Raw genomic sequence first — 27,404 nt, 5'->3', positions numbered from 1 at the left:
AACCTTCTCTTAAGCTCTTGAAAATTCGATTCACATTGCGAAGTCCAAATGAAAGCTTGTCCTTTCCTAGTCAACAACGTCAACGGCAAATATAACTTTGAAAATCCTTCGATGAACTTCCTATAATAACCAGCCAAACCAAGAAAACTTCTAATCTCAGAAACAGACTTAGGAGCTTCCCATTGAGATATAGCTTCAATCTTCGACGGGTCAACAGAAATACCTCCACTAGAGATCACATGGCCAAGAAAACTCACTTCCTTTAACCAAAATTCACACTTCGAAAGCTTAGCAGACAACCTTTTCTCCTTCAACACCGATAACACAATCCTCAAATGCTCGGCATGATCATCTTCACTCTTGGAGTAGATCAAAATATCGTCAATGAACACAACCACAAACTTATCCAGATAATCATGAAAAATCCTATTCATATACTCCATGAATACACTAGGTGCATTGGTCACACCAAACGGCATAACAGAATACTCATAGTGACCATACCTCGTCCTAAAAGCAGTCTTCTGAATATCCTCCGCCTTCACACGAACTGATGATACCCAGACCTCAAATCAATCTTGCTAAACACACAAGCCCCAACCAACTGATCCATCAAATTATCAATCCTTGGAAGTGGATACTTGTTCTTAATTGTCACTTTGTTCAATTGCCTATAGTCAACACAAAGCCGCATAGAACCTTCCTTCTTCTTAACCAACAAAACAGGTGCACCCCATGGCGATACACTAGGACGAATAAACTTCTTCTCCAACAAATCCTCAAGTTGACTCTTCAACTCTTTCAACTCAGAAGCAGACATCCTATATGGAGCCATCGACACAGGACTAGTTCCAGGAACTAAATCAATCGAAAACTCAACTTCACGTTCCGGCGGTAAATCACTTACATCCTCAGGGAATACCTCCGCAAAATCACAAACTATTGGCAATTCATCAATGGTTCTCCTCTCATGCACATCTAAGGTTGCCAATAACATAAACAATTCAGCCCCATCTTGAACAGATTCACCAACTTGCTTCGCAGACAAAAACAAATCTTCCTTAACACCAATCTCAGGAAAAATGATAGTCTTATCAAAACAGTTGATATACACACGATTAAATTCTAACCAATTCATACCCAAAATCACATCAAGTTGCTCTAACGGAAGACAGACCAAATCGATCCCAAAATTTCTACCAAAAATACTCAAAGGACAATTCAAACACACAAAAGAAGTAGAAACAGAACCCATAGCAGGTGTATTAATAACCATACTTCTACGCATATCAGATAACACAAGATTCAATCTCTTAGCACAATCCAAAGAAATGAAAGAATGTGTCGCACCGGTATCAATAATAGCAATCAAAGGTGTACCATTAATGAAGCACGTACCTTGGATTAGCCTATCATCGGTAGAAGCCTCCGCACCAGACAATGCAAACACTTTCCCTTTCGCTTGTTCCTTCTTTGGCTTATCACATTTGGTGCTAATGTGACCTTGCTCTCCACAATTGTAGCAAGTCACCTTCGAACCACCTCTACACTCGTTTGCTTTGTGACCACTCTTTCCACACTTGAAACATGTTACTTCGACTTTGGAACAATTAACAGCATGATGTCCCTCAACTCCACATTTAAAACACTTAATCGGAGCACTAGATCCTCCCCCACTTGGCTTTCCGCCAAAACCAGCTTTCTTCTTATTGTCGTATGGTTTTCCACGGAATTGACCTTTCTTATCATTCATCGCCTTGTAGTGAGAAGCACTCTCCCTACTATCCTCATCATAAATCCGACTCTTATTGATCAACTCAGCAAAACGGGTAATCTGTTGGTAACCAATCGCCTTCTTGATATCCGGTCTCAAACCATTGACAAACTTCAAACACTTTGACCTCTCCGCATTCATAGTATTGTAGTGAGGACAATACTTGATAAGCTCTTGATATCTAGCAGAATACTCCGCCACGGTACCATTTCCTTGCTTCAACTCAAGGAATTCCACTTCTTTCTTTCCACGGCAATCTTCCGAAAAATAGTTTTCCAAAAATGCATCGCGGAAATGATTCCAAGTAACTTGAATGCCTTCCTCATCAAATCTTTGAGCCATATTGCCCCACCAATCCTCAGCTTCCTTTTCCAGCATGTGAGTACCAAACTGCACTTTCTGAGCATCGGTACAATTCATGACTCGAAAAATCTTCTCAATCGCCTTCAACCAAGCTTGAGCTTTATCCGATTCATGCTCACCCTCAAAGATAGGAGGATTGTTCCTCTGGAACTTCCCTAAAGCACGATACTCATCATCATCACCATTCCGACTTCCCTTAAACAACATATCCAAGATCCCAAACAAATACATCTGAATATCCAACAAAACATAGAGAATAGCAATATCCAAACATAAGCATAAGTCTAAATAAAATCCCCCCAAGTGTTACATGATCAGAGCATATGACTCGCTACCTAATCCTATAACAAACTCAGGAGCTCCTCGGCTAAATCCTCGGACAAGCTACTACTCGTCGGAACCTGTACGTTATCAACGAGGGATAACATTCAAACAGAAGGGTGAGAATTCAAATTCTAAATAGAAAATATAATAGTGGGAAATGCAACATAATTAAGCATACATTTCAAGAATTCATCACTCTTCACAAAACATGTATTTATCTCCAATATAAAGTTAACATGTTCAATACAATTAATCATCACAATTAATTCACAACCTCATATATTGACAATTTACATATATACACATATATCACTCATACATATATATTTCACATTTCACATCAAATATGTATTAATCACATATATCCCATTCTCATCACATTCTCTAATTCATATAAAATGATTCATCATTCCACATACATGCATATCAATCAATTCGCATCCACACATTCATACCACATAATCACACATAACAACATTTCACACCGACACGTGCGACTCAAGTGTGACTCTATGCGATATGCATGTGGATCCCTCCGTTATCATTTCCGGTCATGCCGATTGTCATTCCCTCTAGACTAGATAACCACCTCAAAGCCCCATACTCGTTAAGCTTTCAAACCCCATACTCGTTAGGTTTGGGACAAGTAAATAACCTTCGCGAGATTACCCAACATTGCCACTTTCAAAGACTCATGCTTGTGTACGTGTGCAACAAAACAAGACTCATGCATTTAAGACGATCTCTCTATCTCTTAAACTACACAATCACATCTTTCCAACCTTGCACAACATTACACAACATGCAATTCAATCCAATCTCAACACAATTATCATTTAGCATTCCATTACATAATACATTCAATTACACCTCACACATGTTATTTAATCAATTAACAACACAATTTGAACATATAGAAGTAATAGGTATGCAAGTCAAGTCTTAAACAAACAAGAAAATATTTTTGAATCTAGTTCGCGCCGCCAACCCCTTGGTCGCGCCGCGAAGTAACAGACAGAAACAATGTATTTCAAAATGCATTCAGTTCGCGCCGCATCCACATGTGCGCGCCGCGAAGTACATGGCAGAACCAAATCATTTCAGAATTCATTCAGTTCCCGCCGCCACCTCTCGTTCGCGTCGCGAACACAGCGCAAAAGTGAATTTTCTGCTTAAACTCAGCACAGTTTCCTCTTTTCATTTCATCACTCAATTCACAGTTCAGTTCATTATTTGCACACGAATTTCACATACATAACATACACATAACCCATATGTATCCTTGGATTCATCAAAGTTTCATTAATTATGCAAGTCCATGAATTTCACCCAAATCCCAAAGTTAAGTTTTTACATTCTTTTCATCCAACATGTTATAAATCAAAACCCACCCATAGAATCAAGTAAAGAATCATGAATTACATGTTATTTCTACCCATTCCAAGCATAAACAACATCAAACAATACAAATCTCATGGATTATGAAAATACTCAAAGTGAAATCTCATGTTTTCACACATACAACATTACCCAATCATAGATTCTACAAGAATTTGTATTCAAACCCTTACCTCTTGAATTTCTCCTTCTAACTTCAAGAATCTACAATCCTCTTCTCTTCTCTCTTCTACTCTTTTGCCTCTTTTCTCTTCTCTACTTTTCTTTCTATCTTTCTATCTAATTTAGGTTAACTCATAAAATTCTCTTCTAACTCTCATTATCTCATTGGGCTTAACCCACCTAATATTCTTCCTCACTCAACTAAGCCCATTTAACTAATTTCAAATAAAATTCTACCATTTATTAATTAGCTAAATAACATATCACCACACAATCAAATAATTATTACGCAAACAATAATTAAATAAAACACATAAACAATTATCAATTATCAAATAATCCTAATTAATTAAATTTAATAAAAATATGGTGTTACAGTGTGTCCATTGGTGTGAGTACCAAAGGAACCTTCATGTATTTCTCTCATTAGTGTTTCTGCTTCTTTCTTGTCAACGCATCTAAGCAGAACCATGTCGAAATTTCTCTTGTACAGAACATCTTCATTCAGGAAGAATCTGCCGACTAACTTTCTCAAAGTTTTTCTATCTTTCTTTGATGCCCCAGGTGGGTACTCTTGTCTTTGAAGAAAGTTCTTGATGTCGTGATACCACGGTTTGTCGTCGATGATTGCTTCTACTGTGAAAACATGAGTGGGCCTATCCAGGCGCATAACATCGATCCGAGGAATGTCATTCCAATGATTTATCCTAATCATGGAAGAAAGCGTGGCTAATGCATCAGCCAAGTTATTTTCTTCACGAGGAATGTGATGAAAATCTACCCTGTCGAAGAATGGTAACAATCTTCTCGCGTAGTCTTTGTAAGGGATTAGCCCTGGTTGGCGTGTTTCCCATTCTCCTTTGATTTGATTGATGACCAAAGCAGAATCTCCATATACATCCAAGTGCTTGATTCTTAGATCCATGGCTTCTTCGAGACCCATGATGCAAGCTTCATATTCGGCCTCATTGTTTGTGCATTTGAAAGTTAATATGGCGGTAAATGGAATATGGGTACCCTGAGGTGTAACAATGATTGCCCCAATTCCTCGTCCATAAGCATTGACAGCTCCGTCAAAGATTAAGCCCCATTGGGATCCTATCTCAGGTCCTTCGTCTGGTAGTGGCTCGTCGTAATCTTTCATCTTGAGGTACATGACGTCCTAGTTCGAAAAGTCAAAACTGGTTGATTCATGACCATTGTGTGGGTGGTGAGCCAGGTGCTCAGCTAGAATGCTTCCTTTCACGGCTTTCTGTGCGTGATACTCAATGTCATATTCTGATAACAACATTTGCCAACGGGCAATTCTCCCAGTTAAAGCAGGCTTCTCAAAGATGTACTTGATTGGATCCCTATGGGAGATCAAACAAGTAGTATGTCAAATCATGTACTGGCGGAGACGCTTGGCAGCCCAGGCCAACGCACAACACGTCTTTTCGAGCATGGAGTAGCGGGATTCACAGTCCGCGAATTTCTTGCTCAGGTAGTAGATGGCATGCTCTTTTCTCTTTGTCTCGTCTTGCTGTCCAAGGACACAACCCATGGAATCTTCTAAGACGGTTAAGTACATTATCAAAGGTCTTCCTTCCACTGGAGGAGACAGGATGGGTGGTTCGAGCAGATATTCCTTAATGCTGTCGAACGCTTTCTGACAATCGTCTGTCCAGACGCAACTTTGATTTTTCCGTAGAAGTTTGAAAATTGGAGCACAAGTTGCAGTCATGAGATATATAAATCTCGAGATGTAATTCAGACGCCCAAGAAATCCTCTAACTTGTTTCTCGGTTCTGGGTGAAGGCATTTCTTGAATTGCCTTGACTTTGTCTGGATCCACTTCAATTCCTCGTTTGCTGACGATGAAACCAAGGAGTTTTCCTGAGTAGACACCAAAGGTACACTTGTTGGGATTCAGGCGAAGCTGAAACTTCCGTAAGCGTTGAAATAACTTTGTCAGATTCTGTATGTGATCTTCCTCATTCTCTGATTTAGCAATCATGTCATCCATATAGACTTCCACTTCCTTATGCATCATGTCATGGAAAAGTGTAGTCATGACTCTTTGATATGTTGCCCCTGCGTTTTTTAGTCCAAAAGGCATAACGCGATAGTAGAACGTGCCCCAGGGGGTGATGAAAGCTGTTTTCTCCATGTCTTCAGGTGCCATCTTGATCTGGTTGTATCCTGAAAATCCATCCATGAATGAGAAAACTTTGGATTTCGCTGTACTATCCACCAACATATCAATATGTGGTAAAGGAAAATCGTCCTTAGGGCTAGCCTTGTTCAAATCTCTATAGTCGACGCACATGCGGACTTTTCCGTCTTTCTTAGGAACGGGAACAATGTTGGCCAACCACTGAGGGTATTCTGAAGTGACGAGGAAACCAGCGTTGATTTGCTTTTGAACTTCTTCTTTGATTTTCATGGCCATCTCTCGATGAGTTCTTCTCAATTTTTGCTTGACCGGAGGGCATTCTGCTTTTAATGGTAAGTGATGTTCCACTATACTGGTATCCAACCCTGGAATATCTTGATAGGACCAAGCGAAGACATCTGAGAACTCTTCGAGCAGCTGTATCAAACTTTCTCTAATCTCTGAACTGAGCGAAGCTCCAATTTTAACCTCTTTTCTGTTTCCATCGGAACCAAGGTTAATGATCTCTAGAGGCTCATTGTAGGGCTGAATGGCCTCTTCCTTTTGTTGAAGTAACCGTGAAATTTCCTTTGATATTTCTTCGCCTCCTTCTTCCTCTGCCTCGAATACAGGAAACCCAAAGCTTGGAGAAGTCATACGGTCGCACGTTTCAACGGGGTATTTTATGATTAATCTGCATATGTGTGATAAGTTTTATTTAGACAACGAGGGAAGACTCGGTGTATGCAGTTAATGGAATTTTTGATGTTTTTTAAGGGTGTTTTTTTTTTAGGATTACCAATTTCTGAAAAAAGAAAAGGAAAAACTAACGAAGGAACAAAATGACATTTTTATTTATTGACGGTCATTTCTTGAAACAAAGACCCTATAAAACAAAACTCTATTGCTTTGGGCGAAGCAAAGAGGGACATTTTCCTAAGAAATAGTAAAATGCAAAGCCCTATGAAACATCTCTTCACCCTGGGCTATGGTGAGAGGACAAAATAACGGTGAAAGTTCCTACTTAGGAGTGCGAACAACAGTTGAAACTTCAACAGCTGTCCAATAGTGGCGAACCCCATTGTGCACTAAGTAATCTGGAACCTTAGGCTTAAGCTGGCCTGTGGTAGGTCTTGATTTACCAACCACTGTCTTTGCAACACTCAGACGGGCTTCTTCTACTTCAGCAGATTGAGCGGTGTGAGCATACCCATTTCCAAGTGGAGTATGTCGGTTTTTCTTTTGAGGAAACTTCCAATCTTCTGAATGGAAAGACTTGTTGTCTGAGACACTTTCGAGATCATCCTCTTCTGTATTTTGGTCTTGCTCTTCTCCCAAGATGGCATTGACTAGGTATGTGAACTCTAGATCCGTAGCCTCGGAAGGTGATTTGGGGATATAATCCTCAATGATGACTTCACCAGATGCTGATGATGAATAGCAAGGGTTATATATCTCTTTTGGCTGAGAGAGGTACTCGTAATCAATGTTCCATCCAGTTGGAACAATATCTTCAAGAGAGATTCTTGAACTTTCAGGAGCGGAGTATTTCACCATGTAGTCGAATTTTCCGCTTGGTTCTCCTAATGTATCCCAAGTCTCTTCGGGGATAGGAGGAACTTCTTCTGATGAACCATGACTTCTGGTGGTGAAGTTGTTAGTAACTTCTTCACTGCTTGGTTGAGTCTTACTTTCAGATCCTTTAGTTGGATAACAGCAAGGCGAATCAAACTCTGATAGGGATATGTACCCTGCCTCGAGAAGGTAGGACATACATTCCACCTCAAAATTCTCATCGGTGTCTTCTGTACCGATGGTATTGACTGTTTGTTGAACAGGTTGAAGAAAACCTCCGCTGTGGAAAGATTCTTGAATTGGAAGAACTACCTCAATTCCTGGAATAGCCTTTGATGATGTTGGAAAGAATCCAACTCCTGTTCTGTTCTTGTTGTTGATAGGAATATTAATGTGCCCCCAACCACTGGTAGTGCCATCCTTTACAACTTGGATTGCATCTTTGTATGAAGAAATAGATGCTGCTTTCTCCTTTCCTTTTTCCTTGTCCAAGGAAAGTGCTTGGAATTTGGTTCCAACGACTTCTTTTGGTTCTATGTCGGAGAATGATGACAGGTTGCTGACGATCAAAGCTCGTTCTCCACATACGGTTACCAATTTGTCATTTCTAATGAACTTCAGTTTCTGATGAAGTGTTGAAGTAATTGCCCCAGCCTCATGAATCCATGGGCAACCTAGCAAACAACTGTATTGTGCCAGGATATCCATAACTTGGAAAGTGATTTTGAACGTCTGAGGTCCAGTAGTTATGGGAAGATCCACTTCTCCGAAAACTGACTTTCTCGATCCATCAAATGCTTTGACGATGACATGACTGTCTCTCAATGGGTAATCTTTGAAGGATAATCTTGACAATGTTGATTTAGGCATGACGTTGAGAGAGGATCCGTTGTCTATTAGGACTCCTGTGAGTACATCACCCATGCAGCTAATTGAGATGTGAAGTGGAAGGTTATGGTCCACTCCTTCTTCAGGAAGATCTTCATCACAGAAACTCAGGCTAGTTCCCGCGGAAATGTTGGCAATGATACTGTTGAATTGTCCTACAGTAACACTTGGTTCTACAAAAGCTTGTTCCAAAACTTTCTGTAGAGCTTCCTTATGAGCTTCAGAACTCAATAGTAGGGAGAGAACAGATATCCTAGACGGAGTATGTAGCAATTGATCTAAAATGTTGTATTCACTCCTCTGGATTAACTTCAAGATCTCATCATTTTCTTTCGCTTGAACGGCATTGGTCGGATGATTGTCTTGCCTATGTGGGGCTTCTTCCGAAGGCTTTTCCACATTTTCTGTTGCTCTATTGAAGACTCGTCCACTTCTGGTGACTCGACTAACGTCAGCAATGTTGACAACAGATGGTAATGGTATCTCTTTACCATTTTCAATGAATGTAGCATTGTACTTGTATGGTATAGCTTTGCTGGACTCATACGGTACAGGACCTGGTAAGTAGATGACTAACGGAGCAATTGCTGTCTTCCTGCTGTCATACTTGACTTGCGTTGGTTCAACTTGATTAATTTGAGGAGATACATTAAAGACTTCGTCATCTTCTCTGTTGGATAGAACTGTAATGGTATTTTCATCCATCAGTTTCTGAATGTCGTTGCGAACGCGCAAACAACCTCGTGAATTTCTTCGACAAATTCTGCATCTACTGTAAGGATGAAAATCTGTTCCAAAGTAGGCAAGTCCATTTAAAGTCTTATGGAACCTGACTACCGATCCTTCAAGATCTTCAACTTTGTAGATTTTATATTCTCCTGGACATCCTTGAACCATGTAGACGTCGTGCTCAGTTTTGACTCGAATGTGTTGAATCCATCCTAAGTCCATTTATTCTTGTAATGCAGCTTGAACTACAACACATCCTTGATTATTCTTTGGACAAATTTCACATGTGAAGTAGTTGTGAGGTGGTACATGACCATACCCAGCTTGTCTAGCGTGCATCTTGACAATATTTTCCCCTATCTGACGAATGTCGTAGATTTGAATGACATTGGGGTGCTGATCTATCAGATTTACTGAAGCTTCTTTATGTTGCGGCAAAGGATTTTCCTGGACATTAGGATTAGTATCTTTGAAGGACAGCATTCCACTCTTCACTAACCTTTGAACGTAGGCCTTGAAATTGAGACATCTCTCAATGTTGTGACCTGGTGCCCCCTGATGATAGGGACAAGATTGGCCAGCCTTGAACCAATGTGATGATTCATTTGCAGGATTTGGAGGGCTCTTTGTTTGAATGAGTCCTTTTTCCAGTAGTGTTAGAAACAACTCCGCATACGGCATTGGTATGGGATCAAAGGCAGGATACCTTAGAACCCGATTGTTGTCGAAATTTGGAGGTCGAACCTGCTGCTGAGGTTGTTGTGACCCTTGCTGAAATGGTTGTTGCGAAACCTGAGGTTGATAAGCTGGCGCTGAGTTAACAACCGGAGTTACTGTAGCAACCTGAGGTTGAAACCTCTTTCTGATTTTGTGCAAGACATTGCTGACATCTTGATCCTTTTTCTTCTGGAGAGAACTTCCATACTTCCTAGGACCAATAGAAGATTCTGGTTCTTTGTTCAAGCGTCCTTCTCGAACCGCTTCTTCTAAACGTACACCCATGTTTACCATCTCGGTAAAGCCACTTGGTGCACTTGCAACCATTCATCCGTAGTAAAATGGACTCAAAGTCTTGAGATAGATTTTTGTCATTTCTTTCTCTTCAAGTGGTGGACAAATTTGAGCAGCAACTTCACGCCATCTCTGAGCGTATTCCTTGAAGCTTTCTCTATCCTTTTGAGTCATGGCCCGGAGTTGATCTCTGTCGGGAGCCATATCCAGATTGTACTTATACTGTTTGCCGAAGGCCTCTCCGAGGTCTCGAAAAGTACGAATCTCTGAACTGTCCAAGTTCATGTACCATTTGAGTGCAGCACCAGTCAGGCTGTCTTGGAAATAATGAATGAGCAATTGTTGATTATCAGTCTGAGTTGACATTCTTCGAGCGTGCATCACGAGATGACTTTGTGGGCATGAATTCCCTTTGTACTTCTCGAACTCTGGTACTTTGAATTTGTGAGGAATCTTAACATTTGGAACCAGACAGAGGTCTGCAGCATTCTTTCCAAATAGATCTTGTCCTCGGAGAGTCTTGAGTTCCTTTTGCATTTGCAGAAACTGTTCCTGGAACTCGTCCAATCTTTCATACACGCCAGCGTCCTCGCTTGGAGCGTGATGATATACTTGTCCCACCGGTGGAGGAAAAGTATGCATAATAGGCCGTGGAGAAGCCATGACAGCAGATCTTGGTATCTAAGCATTCTGTTGTGTGAAACCCATTGCCGTTGCTCTTGGAACTTTAATTTCCAGAGGTTTGTAACCCTCCGGTGGACGCATATCCATGGTGACTCTTGGAACTTCAGAGGCTGGAGGTATGTACCCTTCTGGAGTAAAGTTATACGGCATGCCCCAAGGTCGATCGGGCGGCATGGTATACTGAGGAATAGGAGTAGAAACAATCTCGGAAACCACAGTCCTTTGCGGTTCTTCTGGCGTTGGTCGATTCTGCGCAACTACCAGGGCTTCTACCATACTATTGAGTCTTTCAACAGTACCCTTAAGAGTATTAATCCCTTCTCGGAGTTCTTCATTCTCTTGTTCAAAGTCTTCCATTCTTTTCTTGCGACTTGAACGAGTGTTGTATGGATGAGACAGCTTGAAAGTCTTTGTTCACCTCCTTCTCCTCCTCTCTTTCTGGAGAAAGGAAAGTGACTATTAGATCTGCGACAATTCTCGTGTCAGTGCGTATGACTAAAGCGATGCATGATATGTAATTAAGTTATTATTTTTCAAGGAAACACCATAATTACGTTATGAAACATCAAACTTTTATTAATTAGGCGAAAACGTCGTTTTTTACACACTTTGAAAAGGGAAATACAGAGAAATTGAGAGAAAGGACTCTAAAACTTTGATGAGGAGCCGACTTCACGTTCTAACATTTTCTTCTGTTTCTTGAGCTGAGCATTCTCTGACGTGAGTTGATCGATGATCCAGGAAGCAGGAGGAATATGATGAGAAAGTGACGTTTGTGTCACTTGTCGATCGAGTACTTCAAGTAACTCATCCTTCCTTCTTAGGATGTTCTGAATCTCAACATTTTCCGTGTTGACGATTCGATACTTGTTCCTCCAAGCATTCCTTTCTTGGCATACCTTGTTTAATGCCGCTTGTAATTTTTCAACATCGGTGGAGAAAAGGTAAATTGGTTCCCTTAGGGGAATAGGTTCTTGATGTTGATATGGCATCCTGAGCTTGAATGCTCTGACGCGTACCCATTGAAGGTAAGGATCCAAAGAGATGCAAAGATGTTTTCCTAACAGTCTTCTCCCTTTTGTGTGAACAAGACGCCAGGCTTGGATAATTTCCTTCTTCAGCATGTTGCCATGATCGTCGATGTTCTTGAAGAACAGACCCTCCAATTGGATACTACTTGGTATGTTTTTCATGGGATAGCCGTATTGACGACGGGCTAAAGCTGGATTGTAACTGATTCCTCCCTTAGTTCCAATAAGGGGTACGTTGGGATAACTTCCACAACTGAAGATGATCTTGGTTTCGTCATTGTCAGGACTACACCAATCAATGTCTGTGTGAGTGAGAGACATGATTTTCTGTGACCAGTAAAGGCCATCCCTCATGTTCCAGAAAGTGCTAGACTTTGGCAGGTGCGAAACGAACCATTCGTATAGCAACGGTACGCAGCATGTGATTAATCCTGCTCGCTGCAGGTTTCTTGAATGCACAGAGTGATAAGCATCCGCAAGCAAGGTTGGAATTGGATTTCCAATCAAAAAGATCTTAATTGCGTTGATGTCGACGAAATCGTTAATGTTAGGAAACAAAAACAATCCGTAGATAAGCAATGCTAAGTTTTCTTCAAATGCGCTCATATCTTGGATGCTGACGAAGTACCGAGCTTGGTCTAACAAGAATTTGGAGGGTAATCCTTGAATTCCTCCTCTACTCACCATATGAGTTCTGATGTTGACCACATTCAAAGGAGTAGTTGCAGCAATGATAATGTCGTCAGGATTCTTTTCCAAACCGGAGTACGGATCTTGCACATACACGGGTATTCCAATCAGACGAGAGTACTCCTCTAACGTAGGCATGAGTTGATAATCTGGAAAGGTAAAGCAGTGATACGTTGGATCGTAAAACTGCACCAATGTGGGAAGGATCCCATCCACAACGTCAGTGCTAAGAAGAGGCAGAAGTTTTCCATACTTCTCCTTGAAAGCCTGGGGGTTGACCACCAGTTTTCCGAGCTTTTCCAATTCCTCTACCTTAGGAATCTTGAAGGTGTATTTCCTAGCTCTCTTTCTCCCGTAATCCATGGTATAGATCCTTAAGTCTTTTCTCCGTTTCTCTCTTTCTATGAAGTTCAAAACGTTCGTTATTTAGTTTCCTTGAAAAACGACTCGAAAAAGACTCTTTTTGGTTTTAATTATTATGAAGAATGATGCATGAATGCATGAATGCACACACAAGAGTTTTAAACAAACATGGCGTAGAAGGGTATAGTGGTCTTGAAGTCACAACGCAAACCTCGCCCCAATGGTAAACTAAGGATAAGGATTTTTGTACCTGTAGAACGGGTTATAGGGGTCTCAGAGTTTTTGCTCAACCTTAAAGATACGTTGATTGGTATCTATAAGAGAGTTTTCTCTGAGTGTAGTATCTGCGTGACAATTACTTCCGTAATCACCGCTCTACGTCCTAAAAAAGGCTTTAAGTGGGGTTAATGTGTTTCTAGGTCCTCCTGGTACAAATCAGTCTCGGAATGCATTGGCGCAGTTAATCACAACCAGCCAGGCAAATCCCAAGAGTAGAATTGGAAACCAAGATTAGAGGGCCTTCACCGAGAAGACATCCTCCATCCTATCTTATGTTGCACTCAAATCCGGGTATAGGATTTCTCACCACAAGGGGAATCAAGCCCTTTCCCGATACAGAATAAACAAAATAAACAAATATATATGCAACAAACACATGAAATGACACAGAGGTTAGGCAGGACCTCTCTTGTTTGAGGGGGAATTTGGCATCCCTAATTCCTCATTGGGGCTGGACCAGCAACAGGTCAACCATTGGTTTGGATGAAAAACCAAGGTTTTTAACACTTATATCCCCAGCAGAGTCGCCATTTTTCTGTGGTGTCGTTTTTTTTACCTCCCCGTTTCACTTGGGAGGACGGCACGCTAGACCCTTCACGCGAAATTTGGAAGGAGAATGCGCCCGGGGTGGGATGAATTTTGTTTCAGTTCTTCCTACGATATCACACGAACTTTCTTATTGTCCTACGAGTAGGAAAGGGGAAAAAAGATCTCAATTAAACCCTAGGAGTTTGCTAAGTGTGGGGATTCACCTAGACTAGAAATTCTGGAGTTCGGGGGGTCGGTTATACATAGGGAAGAGCTTAAGCACCCTACATATCCGTAGTACTCTACGGGAACCTTCTCTGTGTCATTGTGATTGTGTTTATTGCTAATGATTGGGAAAGTTTCTCCTTTGTGTTAGGAGAGAGAATTGAATTGATAAAAAAAGACAGACAAACAGACAGACAAACTGACTATTTTTGGTATTTTATTAGCTCGCTGAGATTCCTTGTGAACCTCATGCCTACATATCCCTAATGGAAGTCAGAGCTTAATGTAGTTCGGGGAACTAATTAGGGAAATTAATTATTTTTGGTGCCTTGCTTCAAGCTCAAGGTTGAAGCTTTAAATTAAATCTCTGTTTACAGTAAAGAGACATGAAGTCATCTTTATAGAGAGGTATTTCTACTATTCCACCACAAACATTTTAAAGTGACAGAAAAGCTGAATTCATTTCATTAAGATAGGGACCTTACTTGTATGTTTGCAAGTATGCCAGTCGCGTTCTCTTAAATGAAAGAAAGATTCTCATCCAAATTAGGGAAAGTGTACAAGTCTGGGTTTGTTTGCCTCAGAGCGTGCCTTTCAGAGTCCTAAATGGGAGAATGTTTGAAATTGAAATTGAAATTGAAATGTTTGTTTGAATGTGGTGAGATAGGAGAAAGATCTCTTTATAGAGATAAGCTATGTCTATCTACTGTTTGAAAGATTTGATTTTTTAGCTGGCTTGTATGAGGCCCAAGCTTGAGGCTTTTTTTTATTATTTTATTTTATTGACTCTGGGAGATAACTCCACTAGGGATTAACTACAGGGAATTTGTGTTCTGTACAAAGCCCAGAATTGAGGCTGACTCTAGTTGGAGAGTGTTTATTTGATGGATTTTATTTGGTGTTCTGTACAAAGCCCAGAATTGTGGCTGACTCTTTTTAGGGAGACTCTATTTGTGTGTGCCTTGTACAAAGCCCAAGGTTGTGGATAACTGCTGAGGATAACTGAGTTTTTTTAAGACTATGAATGACTCTATTTTGTGTGCCTTGTACAAAGCCCAAGGTTGTGGCTACTCTAGCTAGGGGAAAGATTATTTTCTGCCTTGTACAAAGCCCAAGGTTGTGGCGGACTCTTAAAGAAACTGATTATGGAAGACTCTATGGGGAAAAGATCCTTGAGATTAGGAATTTTTGACACAGGGAAATATGGTTTATTTGCCTTGTACAAAGCCTAAGGTTGTGGCTACTAAAAATGAAAGACTCACTGGGGGAGTTTTATTTTGCTAGAGGTTTAAACAAACTAATTTATTTTTATGTTTTTTTTGGAAGCTAACCCTTTCCAGGAATTTTGACTCAGCTGGAGAAATAGTCTATTAAAAGACTGAGCTTTTGGAGGCTAACCCTTTCCAGGGGTTTTGATTCTTTTGGGGAATTTATCTTTTAAAAGAGTGAATCTTTGGATTTGAAGGAGTGATTTTGGAGGCTGACCCTTTCCAGGGGTTTTTGTTAAAATGAAGGAATGTGTGGAGGCTAACCCTTTCCAGGGGTTTTTGTTAAAAATGGCAGAAAGATTATCTAGTGGAGACTTCTTGTTTTAAAGCCCAAGATTAAGGCTGACACTGACTGAGAATAAGCAAATAAAGATCCTAGACTCTGCTAAGGAAGATTGATGAAGATAAGGGTGACAGAGACTGTCCATGTCTCTCATTCCAAAAAGTGTACTCAATATAAGATTGAGACAATCTTAGCTTGTTTAAAGTCTGGTTTAAAGAATGGAAGAAACTCACCAGGATAGGCTAAAAGGTAACTAAAGACCTGTTCCTATGTTTATAAGAAACCTGATGGGTCCTTGTATACAAGCTCAAGAGGAGGCTGGAAATGCTTTTAAGAAGCCTGTGGGTCCTTGTATAAAGCCCAAGAGGAGGCTAATCGAGGGTCATCGAGGGTCCCTGTTATAGCACAAGAGAAAGCTATGTGGTTTTGAACTTATTTTGGCTCTAAGCAAATGGGTAAGAGGTTTCACCGGGAATAATTCCTCTTTGGGTGGATGTGTCCTAGTTTTTGTTCTAAGGCTTTTGTCAAGATGTTTCACCGGGAATAATTCATCTTGGGGGTTTGAACTACAGATTTCTAATTAGGAAAGAGCCTTCACCGGGAAGACATTCTCAATCCTAGGCCATATTCCTATAATATATATATATATATAGTTTAACTGTCCTAGGGTTTACACTCAAACGTAGTTCTAAACAAATATATAAACAGTTCTATATTTGACAGTAATTTAAATAAAGACTGTAAATTGAAAGCTTGTAAAGCCTAACCTGGATGGAGTGGAGGCCTTTGAAGAAGTATGTACAAAGCCTCAACAGCAATTTTGTTGTTTTATTGATAACAGTTGAATATTTATTATAAACAATTAATGGTTTTGAAAACAGAAGAAGTGAAGATGGACAAAGGTCACATAGGTATCTGAAGAGTTTCACCGGGAATAATGCCCTTCAAATACCAGAAGAATGTTTTGAAAACAGAAAGGAGATTTTGTAAATACAGTTTTTGAAAACAAACTATGAAAAGAAAAAGGTGCTGGGACTTACACTCTATTAGAGGCCCAAAGAAAATGATTTACTGTTTATGAGAACAGTAGAATGATGCGAGGTTCTATTGTTTGACAACCTCGATCGTCTGTTTATTTTGAAATATGAAAACAGTTTTGAATTTTGACAAAAGTCAACTTAATTAGGGTAAAGATGAAATCTAAACCTAATTGAGACCTAAATGGCTTAGGGTTTTATCACAAAATATTTATGAGGTATTAGGTTTTTTGAAAAGTTAAATGAAAATATATATTAAAACATATTTTAGACACTAAAACAACACCATTTTCAACCTAATAAAAATGTACAAAATAAATAATATTTTTGTGATTTTTTGATTTATTCATGAAGTATATATATATATTAATCAACAAGTGTGTGAAAAATGAAATGAAAATGACTTAGTTTAATAGGTAAAATAATTGGTTGAAGTTGTGAAGAAAATAAGTGAGAAAAGTGGTAAAAAAATGGTTTTGGCCCTAGGGAGGCTCGAACCCACGCCCTTAATGACTAACATTCAAAACCTGGCCAACTGAGCTACACGCTCAGTTTGTATAACATACGCAATGAATTGATTATATTTTAAAAAGACCCAGGAGATTCAAATTTGCGCGCCACCATAGTCATCTTCTTCCTTGAGCTCGTGAGAATTCAAAATTCTAACTCTCTGGTTTCTCAACCAAATGGTACGATGTAAACATCAATTTTGCTCGTTTTTGGACGAGGAACATGATCATGGGTTCAGAATTCATTTATTCTAAGTGTAGCTAACTAATTTCAGTATGAACACGAAGAACACATAAACCCTAAATTTAAAATTAAATGACAAACAAGATGAATAAATGAATGATGATAGAGGGTTTTCAATCCTCTGATGATGTTGAACAAGATAGTATCGAGCTATATGAGAAAGAATACTCAAATAAGTGGGTTGGAGTTTGAAAAAATACCTCTGAAAATGGAGGTCGTGAGAATGACGAGGAACACCTGGGCTTGTGTGAGTGATCCTAAAAGCTTCCTTGGGACTCAGTGATGCTAACTGAATGCTTGTTGTGACTTCAATCCTTCTGAATTGCTCTACCCGACACCTTCGATTTGAGCTTCAAGTGGACATGGAGGATGATGAATCTTCAGTTACAGATGAGCTGCAGCCATTTGAACAGCTTCACTATGCCCTAAGGAACGTGTTTGGATGCTTGGCTTTGCTTGAAACCTTCTGAATTGCTCTATGGACCTCCAACTGCAACAGCTCCAAAGTGAAAGCAACAATGGTGTTCCTCCACCTACAGAAGTGATCTAGATGCTTGGATCACCTCAAATGAGCCCCCTTGAGATGTTAGAATGCTTACTTTTCAAAGAGAAGCTCTGGTTTGAAGAAAACGATTCTTCTTGCCAAAGAACTTTGAAAAACCATAAGCATGAGAAGAGAAAGAGAAAGCAAGGAATAGAGTTGCTTTGGTGTGAATTGTATGAAGGATAGCACTTGTATTTATAGACAAATGGTTCAGTAAAGTTGCAGAGGAGTGTGGTTACTTAGTGAGGTTGATTTGGTTTCTTGGCTATGAAGGAATTCAAAAATATCCAAAATGCAATGATGGGAATTTTGATTCCATTTGATCAATCCCCTAGTCCTCGATTTTGCTTGATCTTAGGGGACAAATCTGAGACAGAAATAAGCTCCAATTGGTTGGGAAGAGATTCCTTTGGTGATTCATCATCTTGCCATAAATTCTCAAATGTAATCATTACATAATCACATGCCTTTATTTTTGGGAATATTCTCTAATCCTTATGCAATGATGAAAATGGATGTATGGTGTGCTTGCAGATGTATTAGAGGTCGGGTAGCATCATTTAGAGAAGTCATTTGCACAAAATTGCAAAGTTCCAAATTGCACATGACCTATAATTTTCACTTCAAGTGCCTAACTTTGATCAATCATATCTATTAGCTCAAAATGAATTTGGAGAAGGTTGAGCACAATTTGGAAAGCCCTTAATATGTACTTCAATTCATTAGTTTGGTGTTTGCCCAAATTCTTTAGGGAAATTAGTGAAAAAGTCCCATAAAGTTTGAAGAAAACTAGGGTTTTCTTGCATGTTTTGTGAAGGCAGCCACTTTGAAGCTCCATAACTCTTCAATGGTTGATTTTTAGCCAAAAAATATATGTGTCAAAGTTGTTTATTGGATCAAAATCTACAACTTTCATGTTGGAAGTTGTTTTCAGTTTGTAGGTGAAATTTTGAGAAAATCCCTTCCAAAGTTTGGCAAAAATCACTTGAAAACACTTAGAAAATTTTCTAAGTATGAAAAGTCAAACTTTTGACTTTTGATTCTTGATTGATTTTCTTGATTTTTCTTGACCAAATGACTTCAAATATCACATATTGATGATTTAAAACTTCAAAAGTCATGGTTGACCAAAATTTCCAAAAAGTCAAAGATGATCTTGTTCAGTTGACTTTTTCCAGATGAAGTGAATTCTTGGACTTTTGTATTGAATCAAACTTTCCTCCTCAAATGAGTGATGTGAATGGATTATATTGAGGTAATATAAGCTCTTGAGTCATGCTTTGAGTTTTGGATCCATGTCCTGATTAAAAGTCAACTATCTTGGTGAATTAGGTCAAAAACCCTAATTGTCGACCAGATGAAATTGATGACTGTAGGCCTTGAATTGAAGTGTAATGCCATATGGATATTGTCTTGTGAACTATTTGAGAATGATTGAAGTCTTTGAGTGATACCTTTGAGCTTTCTAGGGTTTCCCAAATGTGACCCCTGATTTTAGTCCTTGATGGGGCTCAAAACCCTAGACTGGTGAGGTAAACAATCCTTAGTCCAGGTGATGGGTATCTAATCAATCATAGGTGGATAGAATGAAGCTTTTGAGTCCTATGATTGTGTTAGAGACTAATTCTTCTATTGATTGATCCTTTGCCTGAGTTCTTTTACTTCTGACCATCCTCGACTAAATGCCAAATGAAGAAGTGACTGCTCTTGGATATTTGTTTTGATCTGATGAAAAGCCTGAAGATATGACATCTCAGGGGGGTCAAAAATTAGGGTATGACAGGGAGTCCATCAAATTACTTTCAATCAGAATATCTGAGATCATTCTGGCGAAAGGAATAGTGTTTCTTTGAAGATGAGGATACTTCTCACGTTCTTCATCCCTTGACTCTTCAATAGCCAACTTCAGTTTCTGAAAGAGAATGTTGGAGATGTTGAGTTCAATTCTTCTTCCAATGGAGAAGAGAGTGTATTTGTGATCAGGACTGATGTAAGAGGAGGAGAACGATTGCTTTCTGTGATGGAGAGAACCCAGAATAATTTCAGTCCACACTTGATAAAATGCCCTCAATGTACCGGTTTTATGTGATTCAATACCAGTAACAAGCGAGATTTGTTTTTCAACCTGTAGCCAGTTAACTCTACCAGGAAGAGGACCAGTGCATCCTTCTTCATCATTCAGGTTGTACAATTTCCTGATCAGTTTCTCAGTTATCACAACTTCATGCCCTAGCACGAAGGAGATGATAGCAGTTGAAGTAACGGTTGCATGAGCCCAGAAGTCTTTCACAAGAGTTGGATAAATTGGTCCAACCAATCTACCAAGATAACTTGACCAGCCTTGTTTCAAGATTCTTGCATCAGGATGAAAACCATTTGCTTTCAGATTTTCAAAATCCACAGCAGACTCACAGAGAACTTCCAACTCTTCAGTAGGAATGGAGCAGGTTTTCAACGGAGCAAAATCACGCTTGCTCATAACCAGTTGAGTAGATGATACTTCTGTTTGGCTTGCAAAGCTTGAGGAAGGATTCATGGTGAAATGCTTGGTTTCAGAATAAGGCTAGGGTTCGTGCGATGAATGCAAAGAGAGAGACAAATGAATAGAGAGGGAGCAAAAAAAATGAAATGAAGATGAAGCGAGTATTTAAAAGATGAATAAAAGAAAATAATAAATGCAGTATTGTTTAATGAAATGATTAAAAAAAAAGATGACATCAATATGCATTTAATGAGAAATGACGTTAGGAGAGATAAAGTGACAAAGTGAAATGATTTGCACAGTTACCTAGGGCGGCGTCTCCTCAACTGCACGCATGCTTGTCCAGAAATAGTAAACACGTGTTCGATTTCTGGAAAGACTAGTGACAGCTGTTTTGCTTTGAAAAAGCTTCTGAATCAACTTAGATAGTGAAACGTTAGTAATAACATAATCAGAACTTCTAATTGATCATTATCAGAACTTCTTATAAACACATAATCCTAACACATTTCAGAATATACCCATACATAAGATCTTCTCATCTTCTCATTCTGGGCATAAATCCATACTGATATTTTTCAGAATGAACTTAAACCTATCTTCAGCAAGGGGTTTTGTAAAGATATCAGCCCATTGATGATCTGTATCCACAAAGTTTAAAGAGAGAACACCCTTCTGAACATAGCCCCTAATGAAATGATGTTTAATCTCAATATGTTTAGCTTTGGAATGTAAGATAGGATTCTTAGATAAACATATGGCAGAAGTATTGTCACAGAAGATAGGAATGTTACTCTCATATATTTGATAATCTTCTAGCTGACTCTTCATCCAGAGCATTTGTGTGCTACAACCAGCAGCAGCAACATATTCTGCTTCTGTTGTTGAGAGGGCAATGGTAGCTTACTTCTTGCTGTACCAGGAGATCAGATGACTTCCTAGAAATTGACAATTTCCAGAAGTACTCTTCCTTTCAGTTCTATCTCCAGCATAGTCAGCATCACAAAATCCTACTAAGTTGTATTCTTTAGATCTTCTGTAGACTAAACCAACATTAGTAGTACCTTTCAGATACCTCAGAATTCTCTTAACAGCAGTTAAGTGAGATTCTCTAGGATCTGATTGGAATCTAGCACACAGACAAACACTGAATAGAATATCAGGTCTAGAAGCAGTAAGATATAAAAGAGATCCAATCATACCTCTGTACAACTTCTGATCTACCTTCTTACTTACCTCATCCTTACCTAGAACACACGTTGGATGCATAGGAGTTTTGGCTTCTTTGCTTTCAGAAAGATTAAACTTCTTCAGAAGTTCCTTCACATATTTCGTTTGATGAACATAAGTTTCATCAGAAGTTTGATTGATTTGAATCCCAAGAAAGTACTTGAGTTCACCCATCATACTCATTTCAAATTCAGCCTGCATAGACTTAGCAAACTCCTTTCCAAGTGAAGCATTAGATGTTCCAAAAATAATATCATCAACATAAATTTGACAAATTAAGATGTCCTTCTTAGATGTTTTACAGAAGAGAGTCGTGTCCACTTGTCCTCTAGTGAAACCATTGTCCAGAAGGAAAGAACTTAATCTTTCATACCAAGCTCTAGGAGCTTGCTTCAAACCATACAATGATTTCTTAAGTTTGAAAACATGTTCTGGAGACTTAGAGTCTTCAAAACCAGGTGGTTGGTGAACATAGACTTCCTCATCTATATAACCATTTAAGAAAGCACTCTTAACATCCATCTGATACAGAGTGATGTTATGCTGAGTGGCAAAGGAAATTAATAAGCGAATAGATTCTAACCTGGCCACTGGTGCAAAGGTTTCTGTATAGTCGATCCTTTCTTGCTGACTATATCCCTGAGCCACCAGTCTGGCTTTGTTTCTTACCACTTCTCCCTTCTCACTGAGCTTGTTTCTGAAAACCCACTTTGTACCAATGATGTTGAATCCTTTTGGTCTAAGAACAAGATCCCATACATCATTCCTTGTAAACTGATTAAGTTCTTCTTGCATGGAAATTATCCAGTCAGGATCTTCTAGAGCTTGATCAACAGAAGTTGGCTCGATCAAAGAAACAACTTTGCTTCTGATTCTGGTCAATGATTCTAACTACCATTCTTTAGAAATGATCTAGTTCTGATAGGATCATCTTTCTTTCCAAGAATCACATCTTCTGAGTGAGCTGAGATGAGTCTAGAAGATCTTCTGACTGTTGGTTCTTCAGAAATTCTTAGATTCTCTAAAGATGCAGCAACTTGATCTTCTGATTCTTTGCTTCTGAGATTTTCAGCTTCTGAAACTTTGCTTCTTGGTTCTACAGCTTCTGATATAACAATATCTATATCTGCAAAATTCTCAAACTGCTTTGGCTTTTCAAGACAAAGCTTATCATCAAATCTGATATTGATTGATTCTTCTACAACCAAATGTTTCAGTATTATATACTCTGTAGCCTTTAGAGCGTTCAGAATATCCAAGAAGGAAACATTTTTGTGCCTTAGAATCAAACTTACCAAGATGATCTTTAGTATTCAGAATAAAACAAACACATCCAAAAGGATGAAAATATGAAATGTTGGGCTTTCTGTTCTTCCACAATTCATAAGGAGACTTATTTAGAATAGGTCTAATAGAGATTCTATTCTGAATATAACATGCAGTGTTTATTGCTTCTGCCTTGAAGTGCTTAGCCATATTGGTTTCATTGATCATGGTTCTGGCCATTTCTTGTAGAGTCCTATTCTTTCGCTCTACAAATCCATTTTGCTGTGGAGTTCTAGGGCAAGAGAAATCATGGGCAATACCATTTTCTTTGAAGAACTCCTCAAAGAATCTGTTCTCAAATTCACCACCATGATCACTTCTGACCTTTATGATTTTGCACTCCTTCTCAGATTGAATCTGAGTGCAGAATTCAACAAACACTGAATGAGACTCATCCTTGTGTTTTAAGAACTTTACCCATGTCCAACGGCTATAATCATCTACGATGACTAATCCATATTTCTTCCCTCTGGCAGATGCTGTTTTGACTGGTCCAAACAGATCAATGTGCAGAAGTTCTAACGGCCTTGAGGAAGAGACAACATTCTTAGATTTGAATGCAGGTCTGGAGAACTTACCCTTCTGACATGCTTCACAAAGAGCATCTGATTTGTATTTCAGATTTGGGAGACCTCTGACCAGATTTAGTTTGTTAATCTGAGAAATCTTTCTCAAACTAGCATGACCTAATTTTCTGTGCCAGACCCATTGCTCTTCAGAAACAGACATAAGGCAAGTCACCTTCTGCTTCTCAAGATCTGAAAGATCAATCTTATAAATGTTGTTCTTTCTCTTGCCTGTAAATAGGATTGAGCCATCCTTTTGACTTACAGCCTTGCAAGACTTTTGATTGAAGATTATGTCATAACCATTGTCACTTAATTGACTTATGGATAATAAGTTATGCGCTAATCCTTCTACAAGAAGTACATTAGTTATGGAAGGAGAGTTACCAATACTTATGGTTCCAGAGCCAATAATCTTGCCCTTCTGATCTCCTCCAAACTTGACTTCTCCACCAGACTTAAGCACCAGGTCTTGGAACATAGACCTTCTTCCCGTCATGTGTCGCGAGCACCCAGAGTCCAGGTACCATGACATTTTGTGCTTTGTCTTCTTTGCTGCTAAGGATATCTCTTCCGAATCTGATTCTGATGTAGATTCTGATCCATCATCTACTGTGGCCATTAGTGCAAGGTTTGCTTGCTCTCCTTCAAAGTCTGATTCTGATTCTAATTCAGAATCATCCCATGTTGCCATAAGACCTTTCTTCTTATGAAACTTCTTCTTGGGATTCTCCTTCTGAAGTTTTGGACATTCATTCTTGAAGTGTCCAGGCTCATTGCACTCATAGCAGATGACCTTCTTCTTGTCAGATCTTCTGCCTCCAGAAGATTCTCCTCTTTCAGGCTTCTTTGAACTTCTGAAGCTCTTGAACTTCCTTTGCTTGCTCTTCCAGAGATGGTTTACCCTTCTGGAGATCATGGACAGTTCATCTTCTTCTTCTGATTTTGATTCTTCAGAATCTACTTCTTCAGCCTGAAAAGCGTTAGTGCATTTTTTATAATTAGATTTTAATGCAATAGACTTACCTTTCTTCTGAGGCTCATTTGCATCCAGCTCTATCTCATGGCTTCTCAAGGCACTGATTAGCTCTTCCAAAGAAACCTCATTCATATTCTTTGCAATCTTGAATGCAGTCACCATTGGACCCCATCTTCTGGGAAAGCTTCTGATGATCTTCTTTACATGATCAGCCTTGGTGTAGCCTTTGTCCAGAACTCTTAATCCAGCAGTTAGCGTTTGAAATATTGAAAACATCTTCTCAATATTTTCATTGTCCTCCATCTTGAAGGCTTCATATTTCTGGATTAGAGCAAGAGCTTTGGTCTCCTTAACTTGAGCATTTCCTTCATGGGTCATTTTCAATGACTCATATATATCATAGGCAGTTTCCCTGTTAAATATCTTCTCATACTCAGCATGAGAGATAGCATTCAGCAAAACAGTCTTACATTTATGATGATTTTTGAAAAGCTTCTTTTGATCATCATTCATTTCTTGTCTTGTAAGCCTTACGCCAGTAGCGTTCACTGGATGTTTGTAACCATCCATCAGAAGATCCCATAAGTCACCATCTAGACCAAGGAAGTAACTTTCAAGTTTATCTTTCCAGTATTCAAAGTTTTCACCATCAAATATTGGCGGTCTAGTATAACCATTGTTAACATTTCCATTGTATTGCTCAACTGAGCCAGATGTAAATGTAGATGAAGGTGGTGGAGTCTCGACCATCTTGACTTAGTGTTTTTCTCTTCCTGAATCTTTTCTAAACACGGTTAAGTGCTTGCACCTTAGAACCGGCGCTCTGATGCCAATTGAAGGATAGAAAAACACTTAGAAAGGGGGGGTTTGAATAAGTGTAGCTTTAAAACTTGTAAGATAAAAACAATTTGCACAATGATTTTTATCCTGGTTCGTTGTTAACTAAACTACTCCAGTCCACCCCCTTGGAGTGATTTACCTCACCTGAGGATTTAATCCACTAATCACACAAGATTACAATGGTTTTCCACTTAGACAACTTCTAAGTCTTCTAGAGTATACTGATCACAACCTGATCACTCTAGGAACAATCTGCTTAGATACCCTCTAAGACTTTCTAGAGTATACTGATCAACAACCTGATCACTCTAGTTCTTACAACTTAATGTAAACAAATTCTTTTAAGAGTTACAATGCTTCTTATAAAGCTATTATCACAACTGTGATTTTCTCTTAAGTTTAAGCTTAATCTCACTAAAGTATTACAATAGCAATGTAGTGAGGTTGATGATGAAGTTTGAGAGCTTTTTGAATTGAACAGCGTTTCAGCGTTTTTTCATAAGAGTCTTGTATTCAGAATTCGTAACTTTGCTTCTCATCAGAACTTCATATTTATAGGCGTTTGAGAAGATGACCGTTGGGAGCATTTAATGCTTTGCGTAATCCGTACAGCATTGCATTTAATGTTTCACTCTTTTGTCAACTACCTCGAGCCTTGCTTTCGCTGTGTCTACTGACATTGCCTTTCATAGCTTTCAACGTTCCTTTTGTCAGTCAGCGTAGCCTGTCAGCTAGTACTTGCTTCTGATCTGATGTTTGTGTGAACAACGTTTGAATATCATCAGAGTCAAACAGCTTGGTGCAGAGCATCTTCTTGTCTTCTGACCTTGAAGTGCTTCTGAGCGTGATACCATGAGAACTTCAGTGCTTCTGCTTCTGATCTCAAGTTCTTCTGATGCTTCCATAGACCCATGTCCTGATTCTGCTTGACCATCTTCTGATGTCTTGCCAGACCATGTTCTGATGTTGCATGCTGAACCTTCTGAGTCAGTGCTTCTTGCGCTGATTTTGTGCATACTCTTTATATAATTCCTGAAATGGAAATTGCATAGTATTAGAGTACCACATTATCTCATACAAAATTCATATACATTGTTATCATCAAAACTAAGAATATTGATCAGAACAAATCTTGTTCTAACACTTTTGACTTCTTTCAGTATAGTTCTAAGGATATTCTGCGTGAATGTTCAGAGTTAATTGAATTGTGCAGAAAGTAAAAGACACGTTCATTTTTATCCTGGTTCACATTTTGAATAAGGCTACCTCCAGTCCACCTTCCTCAGGTGATTTGCCTCTCAACAGATGTCTTATTCCACTATAACCAAACTTGATTACATCTGCACGATCCTCCATCGTGACTAACAACCTGCACAGCCAACTGCTGTGACTAACCCTGCACAAGCTACCCGCGAGTGACTAACCCCTAGACGACTGAACTGTTCAGTGATCTCAGCAAGATATAACGTTCATCAATCCAGTAACCCTACAAAGCCAACTGCTTGTGACTAACTGTAATGGACTGTTCAGTGATCTGATTAGCAGATATAACATCCATTGACTTCTGGGCTTCTGACCTTAACTTGGTCTCCAAGAGAGTTTCCACAATGACCACCATCATTGTACTCAAGCTTCTGACCTTTACTTGGTCACTCAAGGCATCATCTCCAAATTAAATTGGTTTCAATACAGTGCTTCTTAATAAGCAAATATTCTAGTTACAAACTATTTGACAAGTAATCACTTTTAAGTGAATAATCGTTGGTGTCTTCTTGTCTGCATCTTCTGATGAGATCCATTGCTTGGTATGAGTAGGAAGAGTAAGAATATTAGCTTCAGTTGTTGAGAGCTTCTTCAAGTTGATTTTCATCTTTAATTCTTCTTTAAAGACATATAGTGCATAGAGTATCTATTCAATGTTGCATTTTGTTTTGATCT

General features: G+C 39.1%; 1 protein-coding gene across 1 annotated transcript; it reads right to left on the bottom strand.

Annotated features, from left to right (window-relative positions):
• Positions 1-736: 736 nt before the first annotated feature.
• On the bottom strand, positions 737-20,579 carry LOC131605086 (uncharacterized; the record flags this gene model as incomplete). Its single annotated transcript, XM_058877482.1, has 2 exons — positions 20,358-20,579; positions 737-1,903 (listed from the first exon to the last, which is right to left on the bottom strand). Coding segments are annotated over exons 1-2 (1,389 nt in total), but the record flags the coding sequence as incomplete, so codon positions are not given.
• Between the last annotated feature and the right edge of the window lie 6,825 nt (positions 20,580-27,404).

This window comes from Vicia villosa, linkage group LG5 (genome assembly GCF_029867415.1).
Source record: "Vicia villosa cultivar HV-30 ecotype Madison, WI linkage group LG5, Vvil1.0, whole genome shotgun sequence".
In the NCBI taxonomy this organism is placed as follows: domain Eukaryota; kingdom Viridiplantae; phylum Streptophyta; class Magnoliopsida; order Fabales; family Fabaceae; genus Vicia; species Vicia villosa.
This window is presented reverse-complemented; position numbering and strand designations above follow the sequence as displayed.